Source organism: Daktulosphaira vitifoliae, unplaced genomic scaffold (genome assembly GCF_025091365.1).
Source record: "Daktulosphaira vitifoliae isolate Bord-2020 unplaced genomic scaffold, ASM2509136v1 Scaffold_4, whole genome shotgun sequence".
In the NCBI taxonomy this organism is placed as follows: domain Eukaryota; kingdom Metazoa; phylum Arthropoda; class Insecta; order Hemiptera; family Phylloxeridae; genus Daktulosphaira; species Daktulosphaira vitifoliae.
In genome coordinates, this window is record NW_026099575.1 from 13640952 (window position 1) to 13651782 (window position 10831).

The 10831-nt window shown below is 24.5% G+C and overlaps 2 protein-coding genes across 2 annotated transcripts in view; both read left to right on the forward strand.

The window, feature by feature from the left end:
- Nucleotides 1-2244: 2244 nt before the first annotated feature.
- Nucleotides 2245-3255, forward strand: LOC126905713 (uncharacterized). Its single transcript, XM_050685693.1, has 2 exons — nucleotides 2245-2747; nucleotides 2811-3255. The coding sequence occupies exons 1-2, from the start codon at nucleotides 2435-2437 to the stop codon at nucleotides 3107-3109; spliced, it is 612 nt and encodes a 203-aa protein (XP_050541650.1). The 5' UTR covers nucleotides 2245-2434; the 3' UTR covers nucleotides 3110-3255.
- A 6484-nt stretch (nucleotides 3256-9739) lies between these two features.
- LOC126905709 (deoxyribodipyrimidine photo-lyase-like) overlaps nucleotides 9740-10831 on the forward strand; it is a 7279-nt gene continuing 6187 nt past the window's right edge. The window contains exon 1 of the mRNA XM_050685690.1: nucleotides 9740-9785. Within this exon, the coding sequence (XP_050541647.1) occupies nucleotides 9755-9785 (31 nt within the window). The 5' untranslated portion in view covers nucleotides 9740-9754. The remainder of the gene's footprint in view (nucleotides 9786-10831) is intronic.

Genomic DNA, 10831 nt, shown 5'->3' on the forward strand with positions numbered 1-10831 from the left:
TGAATTGTGAGCGTTGTTTCATTGTCTCAATACAAATTATAACGATAAATGTTTACATTCTTCTTTGTCACCTGTTCGCATTTGGTTGCAAGTTTTCCAATAAGTCACTTATACATTGTATTGTTTGTTTTTCCAGTATCTTTTTCATAATTGAAGCTCAATAAGAAATACATTTTTGAAAAACATCATATATATTTTCTTCAGTGATAAAATGCTTAATTCCTCTAACAAATATTTCCTTTTAGAAAATCTTTTACATGATCGTCTATAATTATCAATATATTTCACTTAAAATGATAGTTGTTATTTATTTTTGTTCTATTTTGAAAATTATTTTCATACATATAATATTGCGTTTAATTTTCAAACTTATATATATTTTGAAATTAAAAATTTTTTTTTTTTTAATACATAATTATTTTATTGGTTATATTATTGGGAATATAAAGTAATTCACGAGTGAAGTGAGCTGCTCTGTTAAATGATGGGTTGCTAAAAAAATTGCTCAATCTAGTAAATTTTGAATGACGCCCCGCTATTAATTTTATAAATATTTTTTATAATATAACGCATAAACACAATCTATGGTCTTTACCTTGTAGTTAAATACAATATCGAATTTCTTATGTAACATTAATGTGTGAATTGTGGTATTTTTTACTGCATTTTCAATAAGTGTTTTATTTAGTTGCTTGTTCAAATTAAAATAAATATACTTAAGTTTATATAATAAATACAGTAGTATAAATAAAGGGAAATCAGACAGGATTTCATTATGTTTCATAATGATAATGTATAATAGTGAGTTATAGTTTAACAATCACTCTGAATACACATTTTTTAGTGTTATGTTTCTATTTTCATCAGTTACACTAAAATGGCTGTTGTCAAAGTGTTTTGGAAATAGTTGAGTATATATGTTGAATATATAATGTTAATGTATATCAGTTAATTTTTAATTACGTTTTCATATCTATGAATATTCGTTTTAAATTTATAAACTTAATTTTCTTTTTGTAATAACTGGTTCGGTTTATCAGTTATTATATGGCTGACTTTAAAACATTTACTGTAATTAACTATATAAATTGAAAACTTCTTTTGAATATTTAAGAGAATAAAGGATATAATTAAAACGAATATTAATTTTTAAACATTTTTAATTATACACTTCTATTAATATTTTGTTTTTAATTCGTTAGAGACGCTACTTAGAATATTACATTTTTATTCAAAAAAATAAATATACCTTTTACATAATTTTACAAATAACAGTATAAAACGTGTAATTTTTAAATGCATTTACTTGCCACAAATGTTTTATAAGATCCTTTTTAAAAAATATTTCATTTTGTAGTCGTTATTCACGAAAAATACTATAAGAAAAAAAACATTTTTAAGTCGTTATATCGATTTATTTTAATACTAAATAATAATTAAGTTGTCTGTAGGTTTGTCGGATATTTATAACATAATTTATATAAAATGTTTACCCTTTTTAAAACTAAAAATGATTTAAAAATATGATGTATTCAGTGTGCCAAAAATAATATAATTTACTAGTTCATGCAAAAATTATCATTAATAGATTAGGATTTTAATCAAACTTAAAGTTATGTATACAATTTTTTTTATATTTCTTACATATATGTACACTAGGGTGTCCCTTATTTTGAAAATTTTGGAAATTCCTCGGGCTCACCCCCCAAAATTATGTGTATACATATAAAAAGTGGCTACAAAAAATTCCAGGCCGATCAGATAAGTTTAACCCGTGCCGACTTGGGGTTGAAAATCGGCCAAAAGGGGTACTTTTTTAGTTTTTAGCAATTAACTCGTAAATTAGCACTCTCACAAAAAAAAATATTAAAACTAAATTGTAGATCTAATTGTTTTGTATAAATTAAGTCCTTACAGTTTTTCTTTTAAGTCCATTAGTTTTCTAGAAAAATGTCAAAATACATAATATTTCGTAAAATTGCCGAAATTAGCATATTTACGAATATTTTATCATATATGACGAACCATATGTGATACGACCTAATGTTTCATACAAAAATTGTTTAAAATTAAATTTTACGAAATAAAAGTATTAAGTACAAATTTCATTGAACCGATCGTTTTATTGCTATAGCTGAATTAACTCGATCATATTACGATTTTTACTAAATATATGAATTTTAATGCTAGATTCTGTTAGTTATCATCTGGTTTATTACAACACTTATCGTACAAGTACGGCTATAATACTATGGTATGACTGAATTAATGTATTGTTATTATTTTTAAATTATAAATAACTCTGGAAATCGTAAATTTATTACAAATCGCAGCAATAGATATAGTGAACTTATACTTATACCACTTTAGTCGCTCACATCGCGTATTAAGTTGAACTGCTTCCTATTGTGTTTTTCTTTTAGTGTACGTAAAAATGTCCGTAGTATTAAGAAATGACAATAAAATATTTTTAATAGGGTCTTTGACTACTCAAATTTTAGGTTCAAAACTTCCATCCATTGGACAAGTTCTAAAAGTTTTTTTTTATAACCTAAGAATTGTTAATCTTACTATAAGAGCAAAAGCAGTATTGACTATTCGCGAGTGTAATATTTTCTGGGAAATGGACGATTCCATTTCAACCGAAATAAAAAAATTAATGGTTGTATCCCTTAATAATGAGTCAATAATAAACCCTAGTAAACGTTTTATTCTTTCATCGAGTCATATTGACAAATCATTTTCAGGTATAATAATTTTTGATATCATTATTTTTTGATGACTATTGAGTGATTGATATTTTTTTTTAGAAAAAACTGTAGCTTCTTTTTTGTCAAAAAGCAGTATGAAATTTTTCAAACGATTCGATATCAATACTAATTTTTTAAATTTGGATCCAAGTAATTGGAATACTGATAATTTTTATTTACACGAAAAAGAAATTGTATGTTCACTTAAAGTAGTAAATGACTCTGCAGATAAAGCGGTTAAGGTAATGGAAGATTTTCATGAAAGTTTAACTGTAAACGATGAAAAAGCTGAGTTACTTTTACACTGTGTGTTCAAGAGCATAGAATATTATATCCTAATTGCAACAAAAAAACATTAAAACATAGTTTTTAATGTATATTTTTGTTATAATTTGTGAATTATTTTGAATTTAACATTTTGTATTTTATATAGTAACTTTTTTTTAATTTATACAATAATATTGAGAAGTAAGTATCATTATGAGTTTAAGTCAAACAAATACATCACTTTACAATATAAAGGAAATATATTTAAATTAAGCAATAAAATTCATATATTTAGTAACTGTAAATATATTTAGAAACTGTAAGGACTTAATTTATACAAAACAATTAGATCTACAATTTAGTTTTAATATTTTTTTTTGTGAGAGTGCTAATTTACGAGTTAATTGCTAAAAACTAAAAAAGTACCCCTTTTGCCCGATTTTCAACCCCAAGTCGGCACGGGTTAAACTTATCTGACCGGCCTGGAATTTTTTGTAGCCCCTTTTTATATGTATACACATAANAAGTCGGCACGGGTTAAACTTATCTGATCGGCCTGGAATTTTTTGTAGCCACTTTTTATATGTATACACATAATTTTGGGGGGTGAGCCCGAGGAATTTCCAAAATTTTCAAAATAAGGGACACCCTAATGTACACTCACATAAAATTGACAACTCATTGGTGGTTACATGAAAATAAGTATGAACTCTCGTTTTTAACAATATTTCAAAATTATATAGCAAATTCGAAAATACGTGAACTTTTTGAAATTGATTTTGTATAGCAGTGTATTTTTGAATATTTTTTTTATTCTTTATCATTTTGTCCCAATAGTTTCAAAGATTGGAATAAATAAAAAGATATGTGTTATTTTTCAATAAAATGGGGCTCTATATCAGTCAATTTTGTTTTTAAAAATTAAAAAATAACTAATCTTCAATACTATCTAATGGTGTTTTTTCCACGTCCCACTCTTTATTAAAACAATTTGATATAATGAATTTTTTTAAACTTAGTTTTTAGAGGTCAAGTTGCGTGCAATTTTTTTTTTAATTATTAAATACACTTTGTACAAAAATTATTAAGAGAGAGTTTTTGACTGCAACACAACTTCGAATTATGGGTAAAAATGAGCGTTGGTTGCCAACTCACACTCTTGGCAATTAGGAGAATTATTGTACATGAATAAATTATCCGTTAAATTGCTTTTATTTTATTTTTACTGTTTTTCTTTGTGTTATCGGAATATTCATAAATAATATTGATTCTTAAAATGTTAGATTTGCCATAAAAATTTTTGTTTTTCTGACTAACAGTTGTTTTTAACAAAGACGTAATTGTTTTGTGTTTTTTTTCATATTGTTTATTAGATGTATTAATATTATTAATGACACGTATATTTGAAGTTTTTAAATTGTTATTCAGACAGTATACTTTATTATTTAAACAATATATTTATGTATATATGGCAAAATAATTCAAGGCAACACAAGGAAGCACGTGCACAGATTGTTTGCGGATCCCTTTATAAATTGATCATAGTTATTATTATAGCATTACGAAAATTGCCACAGAATATAAGGTTTTAATAATTATTAAAGGAGAAACAATAATGGTTTAGCCTTTATTTCAATTTAAATATATTTAAAATAATAAACATTTACAGAATTTACTATCATTGTTTATATCGGTATAATCATCAAACAATGAAATAGGTGTAAATGCCGAATTTAAAGGAAAGTATTTAGAGTACAAGATATGTTGTATACATTTCATTAGTTTGATTGTAGCTTCGTCTATACTTTTAGCATTTATATCTCCATCAATTGTGATTACGAAGTTCAATTTGTTAGGTTTTGTTAACCAACATTGATTTTGCATAAATAATTTTACTATTCTATGTATTTCGTCAAGTAGTTTATTAATATCATTATTATTAGATTGATTAAAGTTTACTAATATAGTTTCTAATTCTTTAAGTTTTTTTATTGCATTTAAAATGTCTGTATCGTTCATATTATCACCAGACTCCCTTATTAAATTGTTTAGTAAGTCATTCATTTTTTCAGAAATTTTTCCAATAATTTGCACATCCAAAAAGCGTTGCACATTTTTTGTGTACGATTGTTGACACAGATTCATTTCGTGTTGATCTGCAAATGAAGTGCATTTTTCCCAGTAACTTTTATACAGATTGCAAATATCATATAATATTTTAGCAAAATTACAACTTAGAAAATGATATGTCTGATGTAATATTATTGGAAAGTTTTCTGTAGTAGCAGTAAACGCACTACCGTCAATTCCTTTTGGAAATAATTGATCAAAAGTCAGTTTATTTTGCTGCTTACCTTTGTGCTCTATGATACTCATTTCAAAGACAATCGAATTCCATTCGACTCTTTTAAACATTTTGTTTAAATTTTCAACGGATCCTTGTGTTTGTGTAGATAATAATGTTATAATAAAAGCAGCAATGGAAATGTTTTTTAAACACATTTTCCGACGTTTTCAATACTGTAATTTTTTTTTTTTCTTAATAAACAATTTTTCAATTAAAAATAATGAAATAAAAATAGTTTTTTGTCATTTTTATAAAGTTTGAAGAAATATTATATATAATTTTATTTGTTTAAGCTTTATTTTATTTATTATAATTTATAAGTTTGTCATAAAAAATATACAGATAATATTGTAACAGATGCACTAATAGTTGTTATACGACAATGACGTAAAAGTACACAAATTTGGTCATAATTCGAAACAATTTTAAAATTGTGGGTTTTGTCATATTTTCGTACTTATTAGTTTAACTAGATTAGAATTTTGAGCTTTTAAACTAACAAAATCGGTCCTGTGAGAGATAACAATGTTCATGGACAAACATAAAAAAAAATACACCTCATAGTAAATCCAATGCCTCTTCACTTTCCATCGTAGCTAATAAAAATCAGTATTCTAGAAAATCAGAAAGGACCACTAAATTTAAGACTTTAATACAGTTATATTTCTTTATTGTCGCCAATTTCCTAAATCATTTATACTTTCATCATGTTTAAAAAATGAACTTTTAATTGTCTAAAAGTTCCAACAACTACTTAATGTTATCTTATTTTTTCGTTAAATGTTTCAGTGACAACTTTATTCCTATAATCGAAACACATATTTTTGTGTAAACTGTTGTGCACATAACTAATGCTGTGACCGCTACGTCAACAGATGTTTTTTTTATTGACCGCTGCTCGTCCCTAATTCAGATTTAATCTTGATATTTTTATATGTTGATCAAACTACTATTTCAAACGCCACCGCCTTTGTTCGTCTCTTTGAGAAAATTCGACGTAATTTTCGTTACATCGCAACATAAAATTCCGAACGCGACATACAAATTTTATGTAATTTACTTAATATCCGTCTTTATGTAATGATTTTTTAAAATTAATTAAAAGAATTACCATTCATAAGCTATTCAATTGAATGGAATAATCAAAATCACATTCAATGAAAAAACATTAACAATATTGAAATACATCAATTCAAATTAAAATGTAGACGATTTTATATTCAACATATTCTAGATATTGAAATACTTCATTAGCTCCCTCAATTTTTTTATGTATTACTGTCTTATTGGTATTTTAATAGTGATAACACGTGATGTCGAATTTCAGATGCGCATATCAAATACTAGTTAAAGTGATATCATAATTCTATTGCTAAAAATTTTTACTCTTATTTGCAGTTTATTTTTCGTACTGTTATTTTTCAAAAATTTAGCTACCTGAATACGCGTTAAAAATATTTAAATCAAAACGATTTTTTTCTAAATTATGCATTTATCATTTGTTTCTTTATTCGTATACTTTTTTCTGAAAGTCTATTTTCTTTTGTTAAAGAGTATTGTACAACCATGAAATATCAGAATAAAAACTTGATTTTTTCATTTTAAACATTCGTCATGTGTTAAAAATATTAACACATTTAAATATACATTAAATTAAAATTTATGTTATTAACTATCTTTGAAAAAACAAAATTGTCTTGATGACTTATTTTTTTGTTTAATCTGCTTCTAAATATATATTTTTAAACAGAAAGCACAAAAAATATGCAGAATAAATAAAACATTAATTATCCTCTATGATGGAATGTTAAACAACAAAATAAACAAATTTTATGAAATAAATTAAATTGTACTACTTGAAAGTTCCACGAAATAACCAAATATTGTCTTAATATTAATGTTTGGAAAGAACGTCGTCTATGATGTACGTTCACGCGCTCACGTACACATTTAGTGAACGTTATTGATTTTTTTTTCAAATAAAACCTGAACGAAATTCACATTTTTGATGAATATGAACAATTTTAGGGTCATTTACATAATCACTTACAACATTATGGTTTCTACGAACTCATGTTGAAATGGAATATAGAAATTGTAAAAAAAAATATACCTGTTATATGATAATTGTATGGACTTGAGGCTTCGTTATGTTTCACTGTCCAATGTTTATTTAATCATGGGGACTTCTAAAATTATAACGATGGATAGAACAACACATAAAATATTAGTTGTTATTTATCTGATATAACTTGTTAAAAGTTACTTAGTATCATATGAGCGATTGTGATTTTAGCGCAATCGCTTTCAATATTTACAATTATTTTCTTTCATTTTTTAATACATTCTAATAAAAAACGTGCAAATTCTGACAACAGAAGTGAATACGGCAATAATTTGGAAAACATGAAGTGTATATAATAAATACATTATATGTGTATCTAGTATTTAAAATTGAAAAAATTGCAGGGGAGTAAATAATAAACTAACTGTAATGACTACAATGACAACACAGATTAAAAACTTTTTTCGAACTCAAGGTGATCATACTGACTTTAGTCATTCGATTTCTCCTAAAATACAATTAATAATAAAACGGAAAAATTTTTTATTTATAAATTAATATTAATTGCTAACTTCAATTTTACGAATGGTTTCAGAGTTTTAACAACACAATAAATTAGAACAAAGTTTAATTGAAATAATGATTTATAAAAAACGACTTTTGAACTAGTATTCCAGAAGTTATTAACATTTTTTAATAAATGGGGTAGGGGATGAGGATGACTATTTTTTTCATAACGCACAAAAATATAATGTAAGGCAATAAAACTTTATCAATAACGTCGAAAACGAACAATTTAATCAAAAAGTAATTAAAAAACGAAAAATATGTTAATTCAATAAACCTGTCACAGTTTTCCTTAAGGCCGATCTTGATTAATCGAATAGAGAAACCAATATTGCAAAAAAAAAAAATTGTAAATTCAGTTACAATATATTTAAGAAAATAATAATAAGAATTTGATCTCTTGTCTAATCATTTTTCAACTTAAGTTCGCTAGCAGAAATTTTTGGGCCGTTCTGTACTGTGCCTACTTTTTTATGATTTATGGTACATTACACTAACCGTCCGTCTGCCATATCAAATTTATAAAATATATTTATAAATAAATATATTATATTATTTCCCTAACATAGTTTTTAATATTAATATTTCAAAACTTATAAAGATTAGTTGATTACTGTATATTAAAAAATCAATTTATTTGATATTTTGTTATAAATATTAAAAAAATGTAAAAGTATAAATTTTATAAATTTAATATTCTTCTTTCTAAAAAATCAAAGTAGTTAAGTATTTATGTTTGAAATTAGCTTATTAAATAGTAAATTAACACATTGTAAATTTAAATAAAAATCATATTTATTTTTAAAATTAAACATTGATTAATACATAGAATATTTGTAATTACGAATAATAATAAAAACAAATTGCTTGAATTTTAACTTTTATTTTAAATTTTGTTTCCTTAAAGATGTTAGTGAACCATATGAATTCTTGAAATCAACTTTTATTGCAGAATACCTACCTTGTATTATACCATCACAATCTTTTAATGATTCTTTAGGATAAAAGTTTGTAGAATAAGGCGAATTAGAAGGTATACCTTTTATTGTTCTTTTCTTTTTTTTATTTAGCAAAAAACAGTTCTTCTCCATAAAATCATGTGAAATTTTTTGCATTTTTAAACAAAGTTCATCTATAGCAGTATAATTGTGGTAATTTGTTAATGTAATAATTTCATTCATATTATGTACTGCGATTAATATATTTTCGTCAACGTCATTTTTACTGTTATCGATATTAGACAACAGATAGACTAAAGAATCATTCATGTTTGTAGCCATTTCTATGGGGAAGCAAGAATAGAGAGAATTGAATGAATTGTCACGTATCAGTTTTTCTGATTTAGAACAATAAAATAATGTGCAATGATAAATTTTTTCCAAAATTCTAGCATAATTACAGCTTAACAAATAATACAATTGACGCGTTTTTTCACTTACATTGTTTTCAGTAATAATATCTGTTGCTGGGAAGAGATCTCCGCAAGTTTGGTTCAATCCTTCTTTTAGCATAACACCCATATCATGGTCAATTTTAAGCCAATTTATACTTTTTATCAATTCATTTAGTGTTTCGACTATGTTGGACTCTTCTGAGCTAACAGCGATAAAAAAATAAAAGAAGAAGACTAATAAGAATTTTTTAAACATTTTGAAAAATTATAAAATAATGGTTTGAATGATTTTGTTTTAGTTTTTTTCTAATACTTATAATTATTCTTATTTATGTTACAGATTTATTTTAAGTGATGAATCATTAATGTATCATCGAGTAAAAAAAAAGAAATTTAGTACGATCACTTAAATATTAATAGCATTTTATTTAACAAGTAATGTAAATGTAGATAATTTTTCACCGTCAAATGACGTACTTATGAAAAAATGAACAAGTAGTAAGCTTAAAAATGAATTTATAAGAAATAAAATGATGGATATTTTATTCCGCGTTATAAAATTACAAAATAAATACAATTAAAAAAATATATAACCATTTTCATTATACTAATGTATTACAAGATTTATTTAATTTGTTTATTATAAATGTAAAAATTGAAGTGTATTATATCAAATGTTAAAACCATATCAAATGTTCTAACGTTAATATTTTATACTTTATAAGAGTTGCCGGCTCTAAATTACACCTACATAAAATAAAACAATTATGAAAATATTTTCCTTGCGACAAATTTAAGTCTAAATCAAAATCGGATTTTTTAAATGACTTTCATATCTTTTTGATTAAAAACTTTACTAAAACCAACAATAATGAAATTTTAATTGGTATTATTTTTAAATTTATTTTCTTAGATTGAAAAATTTTAATACTCGAATTATCATAATTGTGTCCCTAGTTTTATGAGGTATCAAAATTCATAAAACTACGAAAGGAACTGTTGTTCAATTTAATCTACACGTTAACCAATCACAAATTTACAAAAAAACAAATTTGTTTACTGTGAACTACATAAAAATATTAATTCTACAGGGTGGCCCACCACTCACTGACAACTTAAATAACTTTTGATCCAGTTAATATTTTTAGTTGATTTTTTTTTTTAAATAATAGTTATACGTTAGGTCTATAGCTATATCTCAATAATTAATTTTTTTACATTTTATTAAAAATATTAATTATTTTTAAATTTTAAATAAAATGTAAAAAAAAAATCTAAGATAGCTATTTTGTAGAGTAGAATTTAAGAAAAATTTTATTGAGTAGAAAATATTCTGTAGCGTTTTGAAGTTTGTGAAAATTTGAATTTTCATGTATTATTTTACGGTATTAAACATTGAAATACGTATTGAGAAAAGGACAGAAGAAAACGCTATCTTTTCA

Bases quoted from the DNA above. Each gene is read 5' to 3' on its own strand.
- LOC126905713 (XM_050685693.1), top strand. From the start codon at position 2,435: ATGTCCGTAGTATTAAGAAATGACAATAAAATATTTTTAATAGGGTCT. The intron at 2,748-2,810 runs GTATAATAATTT...ATTTTTTTTTAG, and splicing joins TATTGACAAATCATTTTCAG to AAAAAACTGTAGCTTCTTTT.